Genomic DNA, 26,210 nt, shown 5'->3' with positions numbered 1-26,210 from the left:
TTGTAGGCCTAAATAAATCTAATAATACAAAATAATGTGCAGCAAGTTCATTTTTCTGCGCTGCAGCCTGGCGCTCCTTGAAATTGATGCTATGAGATACTCACTCAACAAATCAGAAAGTAGTGTCACCTCACGGCCCCGCCCCCACACTCACCATCCGTTTTTCGTCCTCATCCATAGTCAAACTGGTCATCGGGCATACCAGGACAAATCCTGTTAAAAAAAAAACATCCATAAAGTTTTTAACGGTCCTCTCTCGCGCCCCCCATGAAATTTGACAGCGTGAATTGAATTCCTGGGATTAATTTGGTGTTTTTCTACAGAACGTCCATCATGGCATAAACATATTAAAGAATTCCTACTCTGTGCCTGAGCGAAAACGCTTAAACAAAGATTAGCCAAGCTAAAGGAAATCTATTTGATGTATTCAAACTCAGCGGTGTTCCTATCAGACGGCTTTTAATTAAAAGGTTTGTTTTAACTTCTTCCGAATGAGGCTAATTTCCACATACCTGTAAAGTAGCTGACGTACTCACCTTGAACTGTGTATTCACTGACTGAGGATGTTGAATGGAATAAAACAACCGTGTCAGCTGACTAGCTGATAGCAAACCAGAATTTTCATAGTAATGAAAAGTAAACAATAAAAATAAATATTTAAATTCAAAGTGTGTGAATAAAACAACAAGACGACATTTAGCACCACTATTCGTTCTGGGGTCCCACAGTGAGTCCACATAACACCCTGTATTTTATCATAATTCAAAGCATATACATTTACGCAAACCGGATTCAACTTCATGCAAATACATGGACATTGACGTACTGTGACGCTATTATAAAGCTACTAACGGGATTGGTCCGTCATCAAGCGCGTTCCCAGCACGTGGACGTGATTGGTCGCTCGAGACACCTTTCTGACTGCGAGCTCGAGCACACCTGATGCTCATTTTAACTGGAAGGCGGGAGCTGAGAAGCGGTTTAAAAGACAAACGGATACGACTGGTCCTTTGCTTGGAACTCCATAACAAAGCAAGAGTGTTAGGGTCCATGCCATTTTACTAACACACGTTTTTATTTTAACTCAGCAGGCCTTCTGTTATTTGAACCGGTCTGTTTTCTGCCGGGACTGACCTCCGAAATCACCCCAAGCCACTCTTCATTTATTTGCAGCCATGTTCGAGGTAAGTCAAGCAGATTTTACATGGCGTCTTCTCGAACTGGTTTTAAATTGGACCTTCTCAGTTCCTGTACACTGTAAGTTAAATATTGTTACATGAAACATCATAGCTGTTTTAGACAGGTGAAAGTATTGATTTATAGCATGGGTTACTCCAGTCATACCTGAAGTATTGAAATGATTAGATTTAGATCAAAGTAACTTTTTTTTTTTTTTTTTTTAAGTGATGTGAATGCCATTCAAGTAAAAACGCAAAACCTTCCTCACTCCAGTTACTCTAATCAAGGATTTGCTGCTTTTCAGGTTTATCTTTTTTTTAAAAAATTGATTTATCTTTAGGTTTTTAAAATGTTGGTCTGACAAAACACTTTCTGCTGTGGAAATTTTAGATATGCATTTTATCTTAAGGGATTTACTAGATTTTTAAAAATCAATTGATTTTATTTGGCTATGAATTATCAAAATGTGACACCACAGATTGGTGCTAAATGATATTTGTAGTGACGTGTATGTAATGGATAAGACAGACCAACAGTTAATAATGATTATTGCATTTTAATAGCAAGTGGTGTAGTAGATACTCATTTTTATCTTAAAATATAAATGGTAAACCAATTCCATTAGGAGCATTTTTTTTTTCACCCCCCCCCAAAAAATGAGTGAGTTACAGCAAAAGCTAGTGGAACAGTGGTTAGCCCAGGTGAGACATTGTATGTCTGAAATCACTATGTTCACTCATTGACTACTTCCTAAATAAAAGACCCTCAGTAATTTACTTTTTGCCCCCAGACCAGTAGTGATGACTTGTTCCTGCCTTCCTGCCAAGATGAGGAGCTGGTGGACAACCTGTTGTCCAGTGAGGAGTTAGGTGGAGATAGCAGTGGAGGAGGTCTCTCCCTGGCCAAGGCCCTGCTTCCCCTGGTAGAGTCCTCCTACCCTCCCTTCATCCCCTGGGTCTGCTCCACTCGCTACAAGACTGAGCTCTGCACCAGCTACTCCACTACTGGTTTATGCAAGTATGCCGAGCGCTGCCAGTTCGCCCATGGCCTCCACGATCTCCAAGTTCCCTTCCGCCACCCAAAGTACAAGACAGAGTTGTGTCGCAGCTACCACACCACCGGCTACTGCAACTACGGCAGCCGCTGCCTGTTTGTCCACAACCCCACTGAGCAGCGCCCCACCCTACACCGCCGAAGGAACGTCCCCTGCCGCAATTTCCGCTCCTTTGGCGTTTGTCCCTTTGGCACTCGTTGTAACTTCCTGCACACGGGGGGTGGAGATGTCAGCAGTGGTCTGGAGTCTCCTGATGTTGGTGATAAGAGTCCATCAGCTCTCAGCCCCCAACTCCAACCACAGACCAAGGAGTGGAAGCCTCGAGGAGCTCTGTGCCGTACCTTCAGCTCCTTCGGTTTCTGCCTGTATGGCACACGCTGTCGCTTCCAGCACGGCCTCCCCAGCAAGATCAAAACCTCTGACCAGAGTCAAGGAGGATCCCTCTGCCCTCAGCTGTCTCTGGGCAGTTCAGGTTTACCTTCCCCTACTTCCTCCTTCACCTCTGCCTCATCAAACTCTTCAACCTCCTCCTCTCCTCTGGCCACCCCACCTGCAGAGGCCATGGCCAACAATGCCTTCACCTTCTCCAGCCAGCACCTGAGTGACCTGCTGCTGCCACTGGCCCTCCACCTGCAGCAACTGGAGAGCAGCAAAGCCCAGGAGATCTGGGACAACAGGGCGGTCTAACTGGATGTGGTCATCGTTACAACCAGCATCAGCACTGAACACCACAGCTCAATTAAACCTACAGTTTTGTTTTTTGTTTTTTTTTAAATCCCTTATTCCCAAGGGAATTTTTTTTTTTTTTAATTTTTTCAAATTATTTATTTTTTTATTTTTTATTTTTTAATTGCAGTTGTTTGACTTGAGGGACTATCAGCAGGTCAAGCAGGCCTTGAACTGTTCAGTTGTAAATCAGACAGTCTGGAATAGTTCTGGACCCTCTGGTACAGGTTCAGCTATGGGTGTAATTAATTTTTTAACTGTTGTACATACTTTCTTAATGAACTCAGTAAATGAAATGTCTGGTCTCGGCATCATGAATAAACAATTTTAATCCCTAACCCTCATGTTGTGTTTGCTTTATAAGTGGGCTTTGTTGGTTTTCAGCACTGTTTTTAATATCAATACCTGGAAGGGGTGGGTTGGGGTTTTTTTTTTTTTTTAAATGTAAGAAGTAAGTTTGTTTAGCATACCATTTTATTAGGAAGTTATTTTCAAATAGACTAACCAGTCGTGATCAAACATGTCTAAAATGTATTTTTCCTTTTCTCTTTGGGTGTATTTAGGTAGACTCACGCCCACCACCCGCCAATCCAAGAAGGCGGTACGCCTGTGTATGTTAAACTAACCAATTAGTATGTACATTTCATTCGGTCGTGCTCGCGTGCCGCTTGTTACGGAGCAGCGAGGGCGGGGAAGCCCTTCAATGGAATGTAGGCGGCACATGAGGCTGAGAGGACAATGATCTTCACCAGCTGGTAAACAACGGATGATTTGAGGAAAAGCAGGCATCATCTAAACAATACCACTCTAGCAACTCTGTAAGTCGGTCAAACATCCTTTCATATTAAGCAACACAATGTTAACCAAAGGGAAGAGGTTAAAGTACAGATACAGCCCACATACCAAGACACCATCACAATGGGCTATCAGTTGCTAGCGTTGGCAAGGTAAATACATTCATGTTTGGATTCGGTGTGGCAAAACTATGTACACCCTTCAGGCTCCCTTTTCCAGTCCCAGCTGCTTGTTTGCCTTTCTCTCCGACTTCATGTATTGTTCTGTTCACTTGAAGAATAAACCACCGATTCGGGTCGGCGCAAGCGACAAGTGCGGTTTTGTGTGGCGAACCTAAATAAAGCGGACACCATGTCCATCCAGCGCTGTGCCGGTGAGACTTTGGAGTGCACCGTGTGTCTAATGCTCCTCCACCGACCAATCCCTCGCCTTCACTTCCTGGCGCGTCACTTGTACTAGTAGTATACGTGAAATGTCAACATGTAGCTCTAGCACTGTAGCAGGGTCAAGTTAGCCAGAGTTAAAGTGGATGTCGTTTGCAGTTTTAGTCAAACTAATTTTGCTTAAATGAAGTGTTTTTGTTTTTTTTAAAAAAAATCGTTTTCTACGGAATCCGCCTTAATATATTTTGTTGTCACTATTGATAGGGCATAGTGTTCAAAAATGCGCACAATGGGCTTTCTAGTGTTGTCTTAATTTGAAGAGTTTGACGGATGTCATGCTTTCTCGTGTGTGCTAACTTGACACTATTTTGCACCGTCGAAAGTGCAGCTACGCTGATGTGAACTTTCCGTCTGACTTAGATGATATTCAGTCTTCAGCCGTTCTAGCTAAGAAGGTAAAGGCTAAATCAAATGTTAAAGAAATTGTAGTGCATTTTGTCTGCCAGCTCTCTAGACAGCTGTGTATCAGTATATTATCTTGATGTTAGGTGATTGTAGCTAGCTACAACTGGTAATGGCTCCTAAACTAGTTGCTTCCCACTATATGTTACTTTCATCTAAATTGTACAACAACAGACATATATACAGCAAACAATTGTAGCTGTCTTTACGTCACAATAAGTTTAATTTTCGCTATACTTTTAAATTGTCTATTCCAGGCGGTAGATTTCATTTTGCTAGCATGATACACAGCGAGTCCGCGATGGCCCCTGTTTCCATAGAGGAAAAGTGTGTACCAGATCTTTTGAAAATGGGGATAATTGAAGAATTCCTGTCTTATCATCACTAATTCATAATGGATACTCCAGAAGTTAAACCATTTAACTAATCCATTATGTGTTCAGGTAAACTCGGGATATATCTTATAGCTTAGCTCTTGACTTTCAAACACCAGAAGGAACTAGATTTACAGACTGGAAAGAAAAGGGATAACATTTCTATGTAATACACTGGAAGATGGAACACTGCTGACTTTTAAAATTCCTTTAAGAGAAACACTTATTTGAAAGTCAAGACTTTTATCAATATCTGCAGATGCGACGTCATGTTAAAATGAAGGCGAAAAATGTAACTGAGGCAAGTACATGTCTGATCGAACTTTAGAAAAGTATATAATTCAGATAGTGCTAGTAGAATCATTTCATTTACACAGTATATAAGGGTCCGTCAAATCTTGGAACAGATTTGACTTCATATATTACAACAAAATGGGAGAATGAAAGGAGGGATAATTATGTGAGGAAGAATGGTCATAAATATGGAGGGATCAGTTGAAGTGTACCAGCTCACAGAAATGGAGGGAGATTGGTAGGAAAAACCTGATGAGGCATTTTATTAGACCCTCTCAGAAATCCCACTATGATAGTAACCTCTCTGTTTGCTGGACAAACAGTGGAAACCAAAAGATGAACCACTACCATATTTTCTCGGAATGGGCCGTAATCAAAGATATTGGAGAGGGATACACATTGCCCTAGAAGACGTTTTAAATGTGAAATACCTATTGAAAGTACGACCATATATTTTGGGTATATACCTCAGGAGTGGTTGAAAAGAGATACATATTTAATGAATATACTGCTGGTGGCTGGTAAAAAGACTCTTATAAATGGTTATCACAGGAGAGCCCGACTTTAAATGCATGGATGGAAATTACAATGGACATTTACCAAATGGAGAAGATAACAGCATTTGACAATCATTAATTGGAACAATTTGTTTCATATCGGGAAAGATGGGTCAACTACGTAACGCTCCATACGCCTGTTTTTGATTCCGAAAATCAATCATTATGATGTAAAGAACAGATACCTCTCTAACTGTACATAGTTTTTCCTTTTGTTTGTTCTTTTCTTTTCTATATGTTCATACTTTTTTATAAGTACTATTTTGAGACTTGTGCAAACATATGATATATACATACAGCATCTGAAATTTATCTGATGGAAATGTTTGTCTGATGCTGAATGTCAATAAAAAAATAAATTACAAAAAAGTAAATAAATAAAACAGCAACTGTAGGAGCTTTGTTGTATGGAGCCACTGAAAGTCTGCAACTCCTCTCGCACTCTACGCAGTCTTCTGGTCTGGTCTAGGAAGATGTAAATGGTCTTATAAATGGCCAGAGATAGCAAGTATTAACGTCAGGTGTTTTTCCTTGCCAGCTTCTGAGTGGTCGCTGTGAGCATGGCGGACCGGGAGGAGCGCCGCTTCGCCGAGATTTCCAGAGAGTCTGTCAAATTCATGGCCGAGAGTACAGGCGTTGATCTTGGTGATGATGTGGCCGGTCTGCTGGCTGAAGACGTGTGTTACCGGCTCAGGGAGGCAACGCAGGTCAGTGCTGCCTCACTGTATGGATAATGTGGGCGTTGTAAGATGTTCACAATATTCTGAATTGATATAAAGCACAGAAAAATGCGTCTAGATGTAAAGAAGTGCATTGCGAGTTATTCATTTTGCTGTTTTGGGGCCACACAGAGCAGCTCACAGTTCATGAGACATGCTAAGAGGAGGAAGTTGACAGTGGAGGACTTCAACAGAGCTCTGCACTGGAGCAATGTGGAGGTGAGAGTGTCTGAGTTGTAACGTTCACAATATGCTTTCCTCTAGTCAGTGGTGTGTCGGTACTGTCAGTCTGATATGACTTGAACATACTACAGCTGTTAATGCCTTCCAGCTTTTTTATGTCTGTGCTCACCAGGCCATTTGTGGGTATGGGGCCCAGGATGCTCTGCCCTTCCGTTCAGTGAAAGAAGGAGAGCTTTTCTTCATCGAGGATCGCGATATCAACCTGGTTGAATTGGCTCTGGCCACGAACATTCCCAAAGGCTGTGCTGAGACCATGGTACGAGGTATGACCCACTGTGCTGTTACAAACTACAGACAGAAGTATCCTTGATGCTGCCGATATGTTCCAGGTCTTTGAATCAGAAGGTATATATCTTTTACAAGTTATTTCTCTTTTTTTTTTCTCTCTCTCTCTCTCTTTTCAAATCAGTGAATGTGTCGTACCTGGATGGGAAAGGCAACCTGGAGCCTCAAGGGACCGGTAAGACTCTACCACACTATCACTAACTTTTCCACACAGTCTGCATACTGAAAGCAGCATGTCAGCAGCAGCAGCAGCTACAGTCCTCCATCAGTATCTACACAGGAAATGTTCAGCCACAGCACTGCTGTCTGCACTGGTGTGCAACCAATCACTGTAGTTACACCCATTAGATGGAAGAAATGAAAATTGAAGTCCAAAGCGCTAATGAAACACAACCTTTAATGTAGGCTGCCAGTCTCCTCATCTCACTCTCAGAAAGAAAGCTAATAAGCATATTTGCAAAAATGTTGAAGTATTCCTTCAATGTCAGAAGTTTCTTGAACTGATTTCGGGCTCTGACGAGTGCATCAGTGTAACGCTGTTGGAGGCAGCAGTATTCTGACTTTGCTGTTGAATCACCACAGTTCCCACTGCAGTGCAGTCTCTGTCGGACGACCTGTTAAAGTACTACCAGCAGGTCACAAGGGCCATCCTGGGAGAGGACCCCCACCTTATGAAGGTAAACTGCTGCTGAACACAGGCTGACATTCTGGGTGTCTAAACAAGCTGTTACTTCTAATATTTTTCTTCTGTGTGTTTCAGGTGGCTCTACTGGACCTCCAGGCCAACTCCAAGATTGCTGCCCTACTACCTTATTTTGTTTATGTCATCAGTGGGGTAGGATTTCAAGATGCACCAATCCAACTTTTTATACCAATACCAATTCTAATACGTCAGCTAAGGGTTTCCTGCTGATACTGCAACTGTGTGACAAAATACTATAATTTTTTTTTGTGGGGTTAGTAACCCTTTTGATTAATGTTTTTGCCTGACTCCAGCTGCTGACACTGGACCAAAGCTGACTCAAGTTCTGTTAACTGAAGCGGATTCTCAGCCAAAACCAGCCACCACTTTCATAATACGGCCGAATTAGACTATCAATTATTGACCAGAGTTGCTTCACAGTTGTTCTCCCAGTGCCATAATATGCTGAAATTCAGCCTCAATGGAACCAACTCAACTATTTCCCTGGGCATCTGTGTAAATGGTCATTACTTTAGTAGAGGTAGAGCACTGAAGCAGGGCTGTCGCAAGCATACTGGGTTCATGTCCTCAGTAAATTAGAATTTGAATCCCTTGAGATAGAGCTTTGATTTTAACAGTTACATATTATCAGCTTATAAAGGCCCTGAAAGGTCTTTGAATTTGAAGATTTGTAAGTCCAGAAGAATCAAATTTGTTCTCATGCGAAATTAATACGAAAAGATTCACTAAATTAATTTAATTATCAAATTGCTGCATGTCTTGTAGATGCCTTGTATTCTCTTCTTTTGAGGCTACTGTCAGTAAAAACAGTAGAATTTTTTTTCCCATTTATCCATGTGTTGATCCTGTGGGCGTCACTGTTCAGGTAAAGTCTGTAAGCCATGACCTGGAGCAGCTCAACAGGCTCCTCCACATGGTGAAAAGCCTGGTCCAGAACCCCTACCTTTACCTGGGCTCATATGTTCGGAGCCTGGTCTCCAGTGTCATGTACTGCATCCTGGAGCCGCTAGCTGCCTCCATCAACCCCCTCAACGACCACTGGACCCTGAGGGACTATGCTGCCCTACTCCTCAGCCACATCTTCTGGTGAGCAAAACACAGGTGTTTGTTAATAGGCTTCAATGTTATAGGATAATATTATCATTACATGGGATCATATTACCACAATAATACCATACATGTGCAAGCAGGATTTATAAGGCTGAATATGAAAGAACACTAAATAATATACTAAAACATTAGTGTTAAATTAGAAAATCACTAAGATTTTGCAAAACATGCTGTATTGTGAAATGCCACCATTTAATTCACAATAATTCACCTTTTTTATGTTATGAAATGTTCTCTCTGATAGAATTTGACATTATTATTTAGTAGTACTGCATGCTAGAATTTTCCATTGACAACCAGTGTAGTGTTGGCCAGTTTTATATTAAATGTAAAGTATAATTTAACAAAGTGCATTATGTCTGAGGGGGTAAGACTGGAGCTAATAGATTAATCAATCTATTAGCTGATCAACAGAAAATGAATTGGCAAACAATTTTGGTCATCAACTTATTCATTTAAGTCATTTTGTAAGCATCAGTCCCAAACTTACCTGGTTCCAGCCTCTGAGTTGTGAGGATTTGCTGCATTTCTTTGTCTTATGTGATAGTAGATAGAATGTCTTTGGCTTGTCGACTGTTAGTTGGACAACCTCGACCTTTAGTAAAAAACAAACAAACAGTATTTTTGATATTTTACACACAAAACAATAAATTAATGAATCCATAAATTATTCATCAGATTAATCAATCATGAAGATAATCATTAGTTGCAGCTAGATAAGACTCACTGGATGATTCCTGAATTTTCAATATACTGTAAGACCAAAGTCTCCCCAATGCCTTAGTTTGTTGTGTCTGTTTGATTCCAGACTATTTGGACAATACTTTTGAATGAAATAGTCAGAAATTAAAGTTGATTTTGTTCTTTTGGTTTTTTTTGGTTTCATGAAGGCAGCAGAACGAGCTGAAAACACAACATCTGACATATCACCTCACATAGTTGGTAAAGTGATTGTGTTATCAAACAGTTGCCTATTTACACATCCAGCAGAGAGAGAGAGCTACATTATCATTTGAGTCATGCTTCAGTCTGCCTGGTGAATGTCCCATTATAATCCAGTATTTATTCTCCTCTCATAATTGTGTTATCTCTCCAGGACCCATGGTGATCTGGTGAGTGGTCTCTACCATCAGATCCTGCTGTCGCTCCAGAAGGTTCTGTCTGATCCAGTGAGACCACTCTGCTCCCACTATGGAGCCGTGGTGGGGCTTCATGCTCTGGGATGGAAAGTATGTTCACTGCTTATATCTGTAAATCTTAGCAGTCTTGTGTTTCTGAATTACAGGAGTGTAGTACGTTCTTTTCTATCACGTAAAACCTAAAAGTGAGCATCAGCTTACTTCTTGGCCAGGTGACAATTAAACAGTACAATTTGTGGCTTTGGCTGATGAGTTACAACTCCCATCTATTGAGATTTAAGAAGAGTGCTACTGTATTGTATTGAAGAGAATTCTATTACCAAATATTTCAAATTTGTAGAGCTTTAAGAATCACAGATTTTCCTTTATAACGTCCCCTTTCATTTTCTTTACATTGGGAGACTGTCTGATGGTATCACTTACATTCTTCATGTGTCTGTTCCAACACTTCTTCTTTTAAATGATTAAAACTCAAGACGGCATGTTTTACTCTCAAATGGAAATATCCTAGATGTCTTGTGCGTCATTTTCTACACATTTCTGCAAAATTCCATGTGAAATATTTAGTATCTTTGGAAACCTTGAGATTTATACTCTAGAGCCTGCCTCCATCTGAGGGGTCCATTTCATTGCTGTAAATATTTTTTGTTGTAATGTCTTTGGTACTTCCAAGGTATACTCATCAATTTTCTTGTTTTCTGCTCATCTAAATGCTCTCCTCTCAGTTCTCCCCAGTAATCTGAATGAGAATAATCTCTGAATTAACCTGTGTGTGTTTTTGTTGGCAGGCTGTTGAGCGAGTTCTCTTTCCACACCTTCCTGCCTACTGGGCCAACCTCCAGGCTGTGTTAGACGATTACTCTGTTTCCAATGCTCAGGTCAAAGCAGATGGACATAAGGTCTATGGAGCCATTCTGGTTAGTATTGCAGTGACATGACAAGACTCCTATTTTTCTTGATTTTTGGCAACACCTTGACTGATAAGTAGTCAATGTTTTGGTGTTTTGCAGTGACTACCGATGTTGGTCATACCATCAAAATTCACCAGGGAAGAGGCCACTAAGTAAAAATTGCATACTCTTGGGAGCATGAGTGTGACCAGCTAATTTCATGGCAATCTGCCAGTTAAATTGTGAAATGCTGTATCTTGTGTGCAAAGTTGACATTTGTCCTAATGGTGGTATTAGAGAGAGAGAATCATCTTTTGGGGACAATGAATTTTCAAAGCAGATTTCAGGGTCAAGAGCAAAATATTCTGAGAACGACATGTCAAACCAAACAGCCGACAGACAGACTGGTCCCACATCACACTGCACTTGCACACCTACTAGCCACAACATTAAAACCAGTTACTGGTGTTAATGTTGTGGCTGATCCATTTATAATGTACATTGTCAGTATGTTCTCCTGTCTTTCTTACAGGTGGCAGTGGAGCGCTTGCTAAAAATGAAGGCTCTGTCCCTGTCTCAGCCAGGAGAGGGAGGCTCCAGTGGCCAGACAGGCTCTGTGGTGGGTGCTATGGGTTACAGAGTGAGCTCCCCTGGCCTAAGCCCCCCTCCAGAACCTCTGTCAGAGGCTACCCTAGGAATCGCCAGCCACCTTCAGGCAGGAGGGGCAGGCTGTCCCTGGGAGGAGTGGACCCCGGTTCCTCTCCCTGCTATGTACTGTGAGCTCTACTCCTTCTTTGGAGACAGCCTAGCTGTCAGGTTCAGTACTGGACCGGGGTTTGGGAGCTACCCTCCCTGCACACCGCCTCTGGTCAATGATGCCAGGAAGGAACCTCCTGGCCCTGCCTCCAACCCTGACACCACCCGTAAGATGCCACAGCTGACTGCCAACCTCAACATCAGCCCCAGGCATGATGGGAGTCCTCGTACCGATCCGCCCCCACCCAGCCTGGCTGCTACAGGATCAGGAAGGTAAAGCAAACAAATCTAATTCTTTTTGAAGCCTAAATTATTCAGTTGGTGTTTGAAGTACTAAATGTTTCTGACTTTCTTTTCCCCATCAGGTCCCTGACTCGCTCCTCCTCCTCCTCCTCCTCCTCTGTACAGCGTTCCAGATCTTCCTCTTCACGTTCAGGTCAGCGTTCGGCAGGTCTGTCTCGTGACATTTTCCCCAAAGCTCGCTTCACCTCTCCTCAGACTGGACCCCCAGCATTCTCTTTTCTAATTGGAGGGCGGCAAATGGGCCGCCGTTGCCAAGGCCGCCGCCCCTTCCAGACTACTTTTGCCCCAACGCCAACTCTCTCTGCCATCCCACCTCGTGCATACGCCCACAAATTGCCTGTCATCGGCAGGGTGGGCAAACCTGTACGGCGCTGGGCATGTTCCCATTACTCTCTTCACCTCCCTCTCTAGAGAAGACGGCCCCAGGCAACAGAAATGGACTTAGACTGCATTTCTGCAAAGTGGGGTTTGACTCTTACAAACTTTTAAAGGGTCATATTAATATTTGTCATCTTGAACTCCCAATAATTGGTTTTTGTGATGATGTTTTCATAGCTGAAAACTCTTAAGGATTCTGTTTTATTATCATGGTGGAAAACAACACTTGGACCATAATCATTGGCGACAGTGAAGGTCTTTATGCTCAATCCAGACTGCTTTAAAGCTTCATCAATTCATATTTTGGTTATTTTGGGTTTTGTACAGCTCAACGCACTACAGCCTAAGAAAGCAGATGAAAAAAGATTTTCATCTTTTTACAACATATAAGCAGCAGTTAGAAAAAAACTGCAAATAAATAAAATGCAGGAGAAGTCTGGAATTACAAAGAACAAGCAAAACCAGACGCTGCAAGCCATACACAACAACTGAACACCAAAAACAGATGAACACGCTAGTAATTAAAAAAAGCTAATGCTAGGTGTTTAGCCAATATCTCACAAGTCAGAAATTAATAGTCTCACAATCACAATGTTAAAACCAAATTAAACAATGTTTGCTCACTTTCAAACATCAGTGACGATGGCTGACATGTTCATTAGTGTTTAGTGTCCCTGAAAATTTCCCTTTCTGTTCCTCTCTGTAAACTTTTTGTATGTGTTTGTATTTTCTGTGTTTGCAGTGCTTTTCTTCAGGTGGCGAGGGAGTTTCAAATTCGAAAACGTTAATTTGCTTTTTTCCCACACAAAACTGTTGTTTGAAAACTGAAACTTTTTTGTCTATATAATTGTGTATTCTTCACTTGGAATACATTGAGCTTGCTCAGCTACTTTACTTTTGATTTAATCTTCCCCTAATAGCTTTTATTGTTGACCCTCTATTTTATAGCCCCTGCACACTCATGGCAACAAAACACTGGTGTTTCTGTTACCCTGCTGCTGCCTTATAGATCAGTGCCAGAGATCTGTCTGATTGGGGTTTTATTTCAGCAGTAAAATGATAAACCGCGACTAATATCCAAATGAGTAATCTTGATTGCTGGCTATGATGCATTTCTTTATTGATTAATCTGTTGGTTATTTTTTCAATTATTTGTGTAGTCCAGAAGACACTACATAATACCCATCAGAAGTTCTCAAAACCAGGGTGACAGTATTCAAACTCGTTTTGTCTTGTCCCAAACAACAGTCCAAAGCTCAACTGTCAACTTCACAGTGATGTACAGCAACAAAGAAAAGCTGAAACCAGCAAATATCGAGCATTTTTGCCTGATTTCTCAGTAGTCAGAAAATTTGATTAGTTGTCTGTTGAGCAACTGATTATTGAAGCATGAGACTCAGAATTAATTGAGGGTTTTTTCTATAACACCATTTTGGTGAATGAATATGTAATGAGAGGACCACACTGACTGAAAGATCAATATTGGCTGTATATTTCAGTCTAACCCTGCTGAAGCCTGTCCGAGCTTAGCGTCCTGGACTGATTCTACACACACAAGAGATCTGAGAATCAAGGAAATGGGGAGAAGAATGATAGGGATTGATATGCAGTGGCGATGGGAGGATTATTTGTGAATAAAGCATTGAAAATGATTAACTGCAGAGAACAGTGTTGGAACAAATGGAAAGCATTTAGTCCCGCCAAGTACTTGGATAAAAAAGTTTCTCAAGTTGTTGTCAGAATAAAAATATCTGTTGTACTTTTGAAAGCTTTATTTTATCCATTTGAATCCAAAAATGTCTGACTGACCTGCATGGCTCTGAATTGTTTTCAGCTGATCTGTCTCTTTGACAAGGCCTGTGTCTGTGAACCACTCTACCTTCCTAAATATTTAAAGCCTCACTTTTAGTATGTGGTTGCAGAAACAGAGCAGCCCGAACCAACAAGGCCAGCCCAGCTTGTGTCTTCACTGGGACTGGTGGGCCAGGTGAATGCCTTATACTGCCTGGTTCTCTGCTACCTGCTCTTCATTTTTCTTGGGAGGTGTGGTGTTCACAGCCGTGGAGAAGCCAATGGAGAAGGAGCTGTGAGCTGAGGTGGAGGAGCTCCTTCAGGTCCTGACTCTTACAGCCCCAAATCATATGAGTTCAAGCTTTTCTGTATCTTCTATTGTACTCCCCTATCCGACTCCTACACACTTACTGTGGTTCCCCCTACACCTGGGCTGCCCTCATCCATTTCAGTCTCCTCTTTGTGCACATTCTCCTCCTCCTCTTCGTTCTCCCTGCCCTCTTGGCCTGTATGGTGGAGCCAGACTGGATCTTTCCATGATGCTCTTTTTTTCTGCTTTGTCATCCTGATCACTGTTGGTCAGGATGGAAACTCTCCGGAGGAAAGTTGGGGCAACTCATGTGTTTATAGGGTAAGCTGCAGATAATGATGGTAGCTCATCTCCTCTAAGCAGAATGAATAAAAATGATCTCATAACAAAGTTGTGCTGAGTGATAGGATGTGTTTGAATAACTAATGAATACAAGTTATGAATATAGTTTTGATATATTGTCCTTTAATGTATTTAAAAACCAGCCCAACTCCTGTCCACCTGCCCAAACCCATTCAACCCCACACAATGCAACTAAAAAACCGCCCAGTCTGGCAACACTGCACGCCCCACTTCAGAACCAGAACCCTCCTGGCAGTGGCTCTATGCCCCCCAGTTTTAGATCCACTGGTATCATGCCATAAGTAGATTTTAGAAATTCAACCTTTATCACAAACAAGCTTTGTATTGCTGTAAGCTGACCAGAGAGAAACACAACACAACATCAAACACTGTAGAATTAAGAACTTCAAATGTAAAAAACACCCCATCACACACACACACACAAACATTCCCATAAACTAAGTTTGTTGAAATGAACTGTAAACGAACTGCAAACTGTTAACATTTGTCCTACCACGACACAGGTCTCTACAACTGAGGAGGCTCTTCTCTCCACACAATGTGAATGCCCATGTGGAGAATACAAATGCAGCCATGCAGCTGCACTGGCCATCTCTGCCATCCACAATTTTAACTTCAAAGATACCATCTGTCAGTGGAAGAAGCCAAGGGCAGCTAAGAAAACCCACTGAGTGGAGGAGCTGTTCCCCCCTCTGAATAAGCCCTATAACCCGCTGACGAGAGATCCAACCGCAGAGGATCGCGACTGGCTGAGGGATAGAGTCAGAGGCAGGTTCTCTCACCTGAGCCGGAAGAGGAACCATACCCCTTAGCAATGCTTCCTAAAATTGTGGAGTCTGTGGGGCATCAGGGACCTGAGGCTATCCTGGCCAGTGTGGCCTTGTCAGAGGAGCAACGGAGGGCCATTCAGGTGGTAACAACTGGCCAGCACACCAACACAAACTGACATTTTTTTAGCAGAGGGAGGCTGACTGCCAGCAACTTTGGTGCCGTCCTTAAGTCAAAGTGTGTGTCTGCTTCACTTCTTGCCAGAGTGCTGGGACAGCAGCAAGCACTAGATGGTGTTTTGTCTGTGCAGTGGGGGATTGTGACTGACAGTGAGGGCATCAGGGACACATAGCCAATGCAGGTTCCACTGAGAAGGATCATAATAATAACAATAATAAGACTAAAAATAAAAGTAATAATAATGATAATAAGACAAAAATGAAAATGAGACAACTAATGGGAGCAGTAGGTGGTTTGCAGTCACAGATACGGACTCTGCAGCTCTGGAGGCAGAAATACCTGCAGAAAGCGACAGGAGGAGAGAGACGATAAAGCACAAAACTACGCGGGAGAGAAGACGTCAAGTTAGTAACGAGCATTGATGCCATATGAACACTTATGGATGGAGAGGGACAGGAGGAGAAAGGAGCTCGGTGTATCATGGGAAACTGCTCTAACTGGATCTCAAGCTGAATCCAATTTTTTCTTTTGACTGCTGCTCTTCTTCAACCATATTACCAATTTTCCCTCAACATTATTGATAAGGGGTTGGGACCCTCTACAGCACCCTGAGAGAGGGGCTCTCCTTCCTTCTTATCAGTCTTAAACTCTAGTTCCTTCCCCCTCTCCATCCATGGCTACTGGACCGGTTTTCCTCACTCAGGCAGGAGGAATGATCTTCACTATTTTGTCAACTTGGGACATCGTTTGTGGCTACAAATAAAACAGGGACTCTTTTATCCCCTGAAGGAAAAAGCTACAGCTACAGATGCCGAAATTGGCACTGAGCTTCCTGTCAGCTCGTCTGGGGGAAAAGTTGAAGATATTACATTTACATTACATTTATTCTTACGCTTTTATCCAAAGCAACTTACAAGTGAGGGACAACACTGAAGCTTCCGTACAGTAGGAGACCTTGGAGTAAGCACTAAATACTAAATCTTTTCAAAAGACTGTGTGCAAGGAGAGCAGGTAAAGAAGTGCACGGAAAGTGCACAGTAAGTGCTAGCTAGGCATGTTAGGGTGTAAGAGGTGTTAGGTGAGGAGATGCTCTCAGAAGGGATGAGTTTGCAAGAGGTTAATAGTGAAACCAATTCCATAAGGATTTCACCTTCACCATGGTTCACAACATATCACTTTTTCATATGCAGGGGACAACAGTTCTGTCTCTTTATCAGGGTTTTATCAGTCTTTCCACTAGTGGCACACATTAGAATATCTGTTATGATGGCTGTCAGAGTAAGATAAATTGAGCTTTAAATTAGGGTAAACAGTTAAAAGTCTCCATAGAATAAAGAAGAGGGGAAGTTGTAAATCTTTTATATTACACTGACATGTTTTGGGGAGGGGTTCCAGTTTTTTTAAGTCGAGAGGAGGGTATGAAGAAAACATTAATTACCATAAGAGAGCCTTGCTTTTTTTTTTTACAAAGTGAAATTTAAGGTTCAGCCATTTCATAACCCCAATCATTTTCACACAATCTCTTATTATGAGGGAAGTTACTTAAAATAAAATGAGATAAAAACAAAATTAAAGAGCTACATCTCTCTTATCTCTTACTACATCTCATCTACTGTTGACAGTTTTTCTGAATGTTCGCTTTGCTATGTGTCTCTGGTGTTACATTTCTTTCTGCGAGACACTGAAAGGCATCCAAACGTTTTTGATTGACCTTGCTTACGTGAACAGGCAGCATGTACAAGACTGACCACAAGGTGTCCCAACTAACTAATTCCCAGCTGAAGTGCAGGTCTGGGGGAAGACTGAGAGACAGCGTGAGCTGACAAACACACGAGATCCGTAATTAGTTCTGTATTTTATAATAAATATGATTATATTATTGTGTATAAATGTGAAAGCAGACAAGTGAAAGCAGCAGAATGACTGTGTTTCACTGAGGCCTTGTAAGCCTCAGTGGGTTTGTACTGATAGGAAGGGTGTGGAATATCCCAGCACATACTGAGCCTCGCACTGTTTGTGCAACCAGAACCTTATCAAACAACTTTCTAATTCAACTGTTTCATTTGAATCAGTTGCTTCAAATTGTTAGCTGTTCAATCATATCTGTGTGTTCTACTATTCTACCTGCAGGATCAGTTGTTTCATGTTACCTTCAAGAAGAATGTTAGTAGTAAATGGTCAAAATAGAAGCAACAGAGGCCAAGAGATATCGTGGCTTTTAGTCCATAGTATGGGTCTAGCTTCCAAAATGGTGGGTCCTACTCATCCCATGATGCAACTTGATAGCATTGCAGAAAAATGAGTGGTCAGACAATCAGAGAAATTGTAAACAAACCCCGGGTTAGCCAAATTTACTTTAGATTTAGATTTATTTTAGTGAATACAGCATTATCAAAACTGATGGTGTAATAAAAGTAAATTCTTCTTATGATCAGCATTGATACCCATAGCTTGGAATATGGACAGAAAATCCCAGCATCACTTTAGCTTTTCAGAAAAAATCAGCGATGAACTGATGAAATGCAAGTTAACCTAAATGATTGCTGTTGACAGATATCTCTCATACTCCTCCACAGAGTCGGTGCTTTGGAACAGTATATTTGGAGAGAATGCTCTTTTAATGAACCATCTAACTGAAGGTGCAGTGTGCTTAACTAGGAGCTGTAACAGAGGCCTGTTGTGTGGTCTCCTACTATGGCTGTGTTTGTAACAGAGGACTCTGAGAGGGAGCTGCCGTGAATCTGAGCCCGTGCCCAGCACTGCCAGCTCTTGCCCCTCCCTAGGAGCACACATAAACACACACACACACACACACACACACACACACACACACACACACACACACACACACACACACAGACTCTGGCCTTTACTCATGTGTGAGGTCATCAGTCTTGTTAGATTGCCTCCTTGACATTTTGAGCGTTTACACTGGGGGTGGAGATATGTAGTTTGATATATTTCTAGTAGTCTATAATTTTAAGTGTAGTCCTTGTGACTCTAATATAAAAACTTTTCAAGAGCTAAAAACCTATAATAACAACAGCAACAACCACAACAATAACTAGAGCTCCAGGCAGTTATTAACAGGATCCAAGCACTGTTTTGGGGGGTAAGTTATCTGACAGTCATGAGGGTACTTGGATGCTACATGCCACAATTCATGAAAATTAGACTTCAACCTAAGATGAATTCGAAAAAGTAGGTTCCATATATTTTTCACCTTTGTATAAAAGTGCCACCCTGTGCCAAACTCAAAATGAACATGAGAAAAGTGCCACCCTGTGCCACCAAATTTTGCACAGAATCTCAGTGTTGCACGGTAAACTACTGGTCCAAGTTTTGTGTTAATCAGACAGACCTATGAAAGACCTAAGTTTTGCCTATTCATTTTGCATTTTTTGGATTATCAAGACTCTTTTAATAATTTGTGATCATGAAAGTAGATAGATGATACATGCAAAGTTTCATGCTGATCGTCCTTAAATCCTAAGAGTACTTTGGAAACATATTTTAGCAAATTTCCTGATCTTGCAACAAAAGCGCCACCTAGTGGCACCAAATTTTGCACAGAGCCTCAGTGGAGCATGAAAAAGTACAGGACCAAGTGTAATGTTAATAGGAGTGATTGCTGGAAAGATATATAACATTTCCTGATTTCCAAGTTTTTCCTTTATAACTTGCGCATTTTTTGGATTATCAAAATTCTTTTAATAACTTTTCATCATTATAGTCCATAGATTCTATGTGCAAAGTTTGTGCAGATGGGAGGCCCCTCGGGGTTGGCCCCCTTATGAAAATCTGAGGGATTACAATAGGGTTCCCAGCACCGCTGGTACATGGAGCCACGCTGCTTTGCACGTGTTGCCCCCAGCTCACTTAGGCTTGGACCCCTAATAATAGTAAAAATAATTATGATTTTTTTTTGTTAAAATTGAGCAGATGTAACCATAAACTGACACCTGTGTAACAGCTGTTTCTAATAGCACTGACATGCAATTAGTCTTGTCCGAGAGGATGACTCTTATTGATATTGATAATTGAAAACTATGATATTAATATACTCTAAATTAAAATGAGACTGCTGCTACAACAGCCTCCACTCTTCTGGTTTCAGAGTCTCCACCAAATTTTGGAACTTACTTCAGGAATTTGGTCCGATACAGCCACAAGCGCATTTGAGTCAGCCAACTCATGTGTGAATGTAGAATATGTAGAGTGTTAATGTTTGGTGTCTAAGCTCTGACCTTGTCACTCCACATGAGGAAACACCAAGCTCAGCACAGCAGGGAGGGGAGTGATAACAGTAACTTCCACCTTAGGGAAACATAGACTCAGAGCCTCCAGGTAGATTCTGGGTGGAGCTGGAGCTTATGATGTTGCACATGAACAGCAGCAGTAGTGGCAGTAGTAGCAGCAAATGTAAGCTTACCTTTTCAGTGAGTAGGTGACTGAAAGGAAGTAGGAGATGTAGCCTGTCTGAACTGAATAGGCAGACTGTTCCAAAGTAGGCCCATTGTGGACAGGGATATTCACATACTTTTAGCATATAGTGTACTATACTGTATTTGATGTGTTGAAAGAAGTTATTGTCATCCATCACAACTAATAAAACCAAGGGTTTAAATCTAGTTTGTGGCAAAGTTCGCCCATTTAGGTTAAGTGTGATAAATTTCTGGTTATTAAAAACAGCAACTATATACTACACAACTTTATGAAACTCTCACTCTGGGAGGTGTGATGGTTGGCTGTCTTACCCAGTGTTTAATCAACTGCTAGCTTTTTTGCTTCAGATGGAGCTCGGCTAGCAGTTTCCCCCTACTGCCAGTGTGTATGTTAAGCATAGCTAAACATGTCCTGGACTTTTCTCTGTACACGGAGAGATGAATCTGTCATACTTTAATAATTAGAAACAACAACATAAAAGCTGGACTTGTGAGTTTCAGTAAGTGTTGGAAAACTATTTAAAATTTAAGTGAAACCAACAAACTAGTTAAACAAATACATATTTGTTTGTTTATCGCCGACAGATAAATAAAAAATTTTTTTTTACAGTCACAGTAACAGAAATGGTTGAATATGAACTGTTTTGTTGGTGTTGTGTTTTAAGCTGAGTCACTGTTGAGTGTCTTCATTGTCCTCTTCCTCCAGTCAGCGGCAAAGTGCTATGCTGTGGCTCTGTGCTCCTGCAGAGGCTCAGAGATGACTGATGGTCACGACAGCCTTGTGATGGTCAGTCATCAGACACATGAGCCTCCTCAGAGCTGGGTCAAACACTGTGTCAAACACCATGGCCCACTGCCGATGAGAAAGAAGGTCAAACAAAGGCTCAAAGCCTTTGCTTACTAGGTAAAATGATCAACACTAGTTGCTTCAAGGGAAGTGGACTGCTGGCTCAAAGTTGTTGGGCTCACAGCTACCAGCAAAACTAAAATTTTCTATTAGCCTCCTGCTGCTGCTGCTGCAATTACTACCACTGTTATTTGGCTCATTTGAAATTGGCAATAATCAATATTTTTATGTGAACAATGGGCCAAATAACCACATGCAATGTCAAAGGTGACGCTCACAATTAATTTAATAAAATATGAATGATTAAACCATTAAAATCTATGCGTAACACCTAAAGTATAATAAAGAGCTGTTAAAGCAGCAAATAAAATACATAAAGCTGCAGTAATCAATATGTTTATTTTAACAATGGATCAAATAGTGTACCCACTTTACACTACCTACCAAACAGAAAAGAACACACAGACACAGTAAGAGAATAGCTAGTAAACTTTTATTAGTGGAGCATTCAGCAGCTGAAGAGCCAGATATTGTGTGCCTGATTTTTCTAATATTTCCATTTTGGTTGCTGTTATGTCTTGTTTTGAATTATACTGTTTGTATGTCACTTGCATTAATCTGTGTTTTGGCGATGTGAAGGCAGAACACAACAACAAGCTGACATACACAACATTCTAATAAGGAAATTACACATGGGTTTAGCAGTACAATGATGAGTGTACTTTACATGAATTTAAACTGGACCTAAATCATGAAGACACAGTCGTTGTTTTGTGTATTCCTGACCAGCTAGAAAACAATTCTAAAATAAAACCACCTATGTTATTTTAAAAACTGCCCAGAACCACAAAACAATCATCTGGAAACCACCAGGCACTGCTGTTGCAACTGGCCAAAACACTGTATCAATTACACCGAATGTCCTTACAACTACCCATCAAAACATTTTGAACCAACCTACACTCCAGTTCAACTTTTATAACCACACTTATGTTGATTTTTTAAAGTATTTTACAAGATAATGGAGAACATTATTCTTATCCTAAGCCACATTATAAGAAAACATGAAAACTTTGTTGGCATATCATTCCATAATATATCAAGATATGTAGATTAAACTCAAAGGTTATACATGTGACTGTAAACTGTTGCATCATGGTTGCAGGGACAGCATGATGTTCTGTGACCTTAATAACATTGTGGCATATGCTCTTGCTGCCTGTCACTCTTTGCTTTTGAAAGACAGCTCACAGGTGTTTCTCTTAGCCAGGCTATATTTACAAAGGTCATGGATGGAACTGTGGGGCATGATACCAGCAGGGATCTGATTACTCCACCAGTGGTAAATCTCAAGTGTATGTTCCTCCATACCTAGAATGGCTGTGATTGTCTCATGTTCATTTTGAGTTTGAATATTTTCTCTCAGGTGTTTATCTCCTGGTCAAAATTTCTGTTACTGTGAATAGTTAAGTGAGTAAATGATGAACTAATCTGCAAAAGGCATAAAGTTAAAGGTGAAACATCCCTTTCAACATTTTAAGCAAGATTAGTTTTTTTGTTTTGTACAATTTTAGAGTGAAATATAGGCTAGGAGAACCATGCAAAACCTTGGGCCCCCCTAAAAGATCTGAGCACTCAGAACACTTTTACGAAGGTGAAATACTCTGACACCTCAAACTTTGTCTCAACAATCAGAACCCAATGGGCTCCTCTAAGCAGCTGCCTAGCACTCTGAAAATCTTAATGACTAATGCCCACAAAGAAGGAGAAGCTATAAGAAGATAGAGATAGAGACAATTTTTTCAGGTAGCCATCTTCTCAGTTATTAAGAAATGGCAGTGGAATGGCAGAGGTCAGGTGGAGGTCTGGAAGACCAAGAAAACGTTCAGAGAGAACTGCTCGTAGGATTGCTAGAAAGGCGATCAAAACCCCTTTTTTAATGGAAAAGATCTTCAGAAAGATTCAGCAAACTCTGGAGTGGTGGTGCACTGTTCTGCTGTGCGGCAACACCTGCACAAATATGACCTTCATAGAAGAGTCATCGGAAGAAAACCTTTCCTGTGTCCTCACCACAAAATTCAGCATCAGAAGTTTGCAAACGAAAATGTAAACAAGCCTGATGCATTTTGGAAAAACTTGTTTTTAAAGTGATGAAGTTAAAATAGAACTTTTTGGCTGCACTCAGCAAAGGTATGTTTGGAGAAAAAAGGTGCAGAATTTCATGAAAAGAACTTTTAAGCACAGGGGGTGGATGGATCATGCTTTGGGCTTTGGTTGCAGCCAGTGGCACGGGGAACATTTCGCTAGTAGAGGGAAGAATGGATTCAATTAAATTCCCGCAAATACTAAAAGTAAACATCACACCATCTGTAAAAAGCTGAAGATGAAAAGAGGATGGTTTCTACAACAGGATAATGATCCTAAACACACCTCAAAATCCACAATGGACTACCTCAAGAGGCGCAAGTTTAAGAATTTGCCATTGCCCTCGCAGTATCATGACATCATCGAAAATCTGTGGATAGACCTCAAAAGAGCAGAGCATGCAAGACGGCCCAAAAATCTCACAGAACTAGAAGCCATTAGCAAGAAGAAGAAGAATTGGAGAAAATCCCTCAAACGAGAACTGAAAGACTCTTAGCTGCTACAAAAAGCGTTTACAAGCTGTGATCCCTGCCAAAGGGGATGTTACAAAGTAACAATTTATACATATATATATATATGTGTGTGTGTGTGTGTGTATATACACATGTATATGTCTTAATATATTTTCTAGGCATGCTGTTACCACAGCTAAAGCATATTTTAGTAAGAATTGTCATCTGCTGGTGGTGAGTGGTGTATGCTTGGGGAAATCCAGTGGTTCTTTTAATCTCCCAAAAAGAGTTGCATGCTATCAGCCTGTCATTGTGACTGTTAATTTGTGTGGAACTGAAAAATGTAAACTCCTTGGGTTGTTAAAATGTCCAGAAACATTCTGACCTGAGTGCAGAAAATGTTCACCTTGTTCAGATCCACCAAATTACAATCAATGCAAAAGCCTCATATCCTGTAGAAAAAGACTGCACTGACCTTTATGTGTTTTTAAAATTATATTTTAACTTTCCTCTTTGTGTTTGAAACCTAATTTTTGAGATAGAGATTTATGTCTGTGACAGAGACAAAACTATTTTGTCGTCTTTCACCAACCCCTTTAAATAAATGTCCTTCAGATTGCAACTCTCAGCTCTTTTGGGAGAGCGGATACTCCTGCAATCAGGAGTAGACTGTTATTTTTTGACAATTGTTTCTCATGGCTGAAGTTTCGTATCACTTCACAGTATCTTTATGTTCATAAATGTAAAAAGGAAATTCAAAAAACAAACAAAAAAAATTAGGTAGTAAAGCATAAAGAGGACAACTGTCAATATTGGCCTTGAATATTGGTCATAATGTACACTTGTTGTACATTGCAATGCCATGGATTGAAAAACAGGACGCAAACCAACTGTTGGGTGGCCTGCAGGCAGGAAGTGGATTGTTTACGAATGACTTCATGCTGTAGTTACCACCATGACACCCCTCCACCCCCACCACCAACTCTAACCTACCCCCTGTTTAATGTGACACAGTCCATTCATTTCCAAATTAAGAGCTGTCACTGAACCACAGGGACCGGGAAATGTAATTCCAAGAATAGTCTCAAATGAACATAACCTCACCACGATGGAGCTTTGGCAAAACAGCGACTTTATAAAAACTCCCATTCCCAGATGTGAAGACTCCCCTCCGCTCTTCCTTCATTCTTGCTTTATTTTTTCCCTCCCAGGTGCAGCTTACATCTTGGACCACTGCCTGCAAAGTAAAGTGCTGGGAGACAGGGAGGATGGAGAAAAACTGACAGGAGAGGTTCAGTCCATTAAAGGAAACATCAGGGACTGGCCTGGGAACAGAATGCATCACTTAGCAACAGATGGAGGATGGGACAGCATGTACTGGGATCAGGCTATGTGGGACTGCAAGTGTGTGGGGCTGTTTTTTTTGTCAGCAGCACATCTGGTCCAATCAATGTTGTCCACCTCTGGTATCAATACTATAATGCAGCTAGATTACTGTTTCTATGGGATAGCCCCTAATATGATAAGTGTTTGCAATGAGACATGCTGACAAAAATTCCTTATAGACACTTTGGTGAAAGTGTATAAAAATATGTTATTGTAGTATTTTTACCATGCCAGATTTTAATGAGTGCATTCTCACAAAGTGGTTTGGGATTCATTTGAGCTCTGCAGTATTTCCTCTTTCAGTTTGGTTTATATGGTAAGGTGATAATAACAGTCTAACTCCAGTACTACAGCAACATAGCAGCTGTTGGTTTGTTTCTTCCTCTGGTCATGTGGGGTCCCACAAAGCTCAGTATTTGGCCCGATTGTATTTAATTTGTGTGTGCCACCGCTTGGCCATATTATTTATCTTTATAAAATTGTGTTCTAATGTGCTCAGCCCATTATTTCTCGGACAAATATATATTTTCACAATTCCGCACTTCACAATTTACATTCAAAGCCAACTTTCAGTGACAGGTTAAGAAGCAGAATTAAAAGTAGTAGGAAAGTAAGGATTTGGAGGTCAGGGTCGTATAACGTTCATGCAGGACCTGCGATTAACATTAACCTTTTTATTAACCATAACTAGGATTCTTCCCTAATTTTTACCAAGTATTTTAGTTGCGTAGATCTAACCATGTCTTAACCATAGTTTATTTGTCATAACTATGATCTTTCCTTAATTTTACACTTACCATAGTTGCCATGTACAGATACTGCAGAAATCAAGACTTTTAAACATGCGTTATTGGATTAAAAACATGTTTTCATTGTTTATAATTTGAGCGTTTGCTCAAGATTAGCCTAATCTGGATATTCTTCTCTGGCAGTATGGTTGCATTGTTAAGCAGATGACACTCAGTTATATGTCATGTTCAGTCCTAAAAGTCTTAACATTCTGGGCTCCCTGGAGCCATGGTGCCATTAAAGACTGGACAACTTCAGCCTTCATACAACTGAATGCTGATAAAAATAAAGTTTGGGTAGTTGGTATACTATTACCTCACATCTTGGATCACTGACAGCTAACTTAAAATGTTCAGTCAGGAGTCTAGGAGTCATTTTTGATTC

The 26,210-nt window shown here is 41.0% G+C and overlaps 2 protein-coding genes across 3 annotated transcripts; both read left to right on the top strand.

Moving 5' to 3' along the window:
* The first annotated feature begins 932 nt into the window (after nucleotides 1-932).
* Nucleotides 933-3,298, top strand: cth1 (cysteine three histidine 1). Its single transcript, XM_040141136.1, has 2 exons — nucleotides 933-1,184; nucleotides 1,970-3,298. Exons 1-2 carry the CDS (start codon nucleotides 1,176-1,178, stop codon nucleotides 2,918-2,920), a joined length of 960 nt encoding a protein of 319 aa, XP_039997070.1. The 5' UTR covers nucleotides 933-1,175; the 3' UTR covers nucleotides 2,921-3,298.
* Nucleotides 3,299-3,640: 342 nt separating this feature from the next.
* taf6l (TAF6-like RNA polymerase II, p300/CBP-associated factor (PCAF)-associated factor) lies at nucleotides 3,641-14,755 on the top strand. 2 transcript variants are annotated; one of them, XM_040141300.1, is made up of 12 exons: nucleotides 3,641-3,777; nucleotides 6,363-6,531; nucleotides 6,676-6,762; nucleotides 6,899-7,049; nucleotides 7,196-7,246; nucleotides 7,654-7,748; nucleotides 7,832-7,906; nucleotides 8,640-8,860; nucleotides 9,981-10,113; nucleotides 10,812-10,940; nucleotides 11,446-11,942; nucleotides 12,035-14,755. In XM_040141300.1, exons 2-12 carry the CDS (start codon nucleotides 6,385-6,387, stop codon nucleotides 12,381-12,383), a joined length of 1,935 nt encoding a protein of 644 aa, XP_039997234.1. In that variant the 5' UTR covers nucleotides 3,641-3,777; nucleotides 6,363-6,384; the 3' UTR covers nucleotides 12,384-14,755. The 2 variants fall into 2 exon arrangements, with proteins under 2 accessions (XP_039997234.1, XP_039997233.1); XM_040141299.1 differs by lacking the exon at nucleotides 3,641-3,777 and adding an exon at nucleotides 4,195-4,592.
* The last annotated feature ends 11,455 nt before the right edge of the window (nucleotides 14,756-26,210 follow it).

This window comes from Xiphias gladius, chromosome 12 (genome assembly GCF_016859285.1).
Source record: "Xiphias gladius isolate SHS-SW01 ecotype Sanya breed wild chromosome 12, ASM1685928v1, whole genome shotgun sequence".
NCBI classification, from domain to species: domain Eukaryota; kingdom Metazoa; phylum Chordata; class Actinopteri; order Istiophoriformes; family Xiphiidae; genus Xiphias; species Xiphias gladius.
This window is presented reverse-complemented; position numbering and strand designations above follow the sequence as displayed.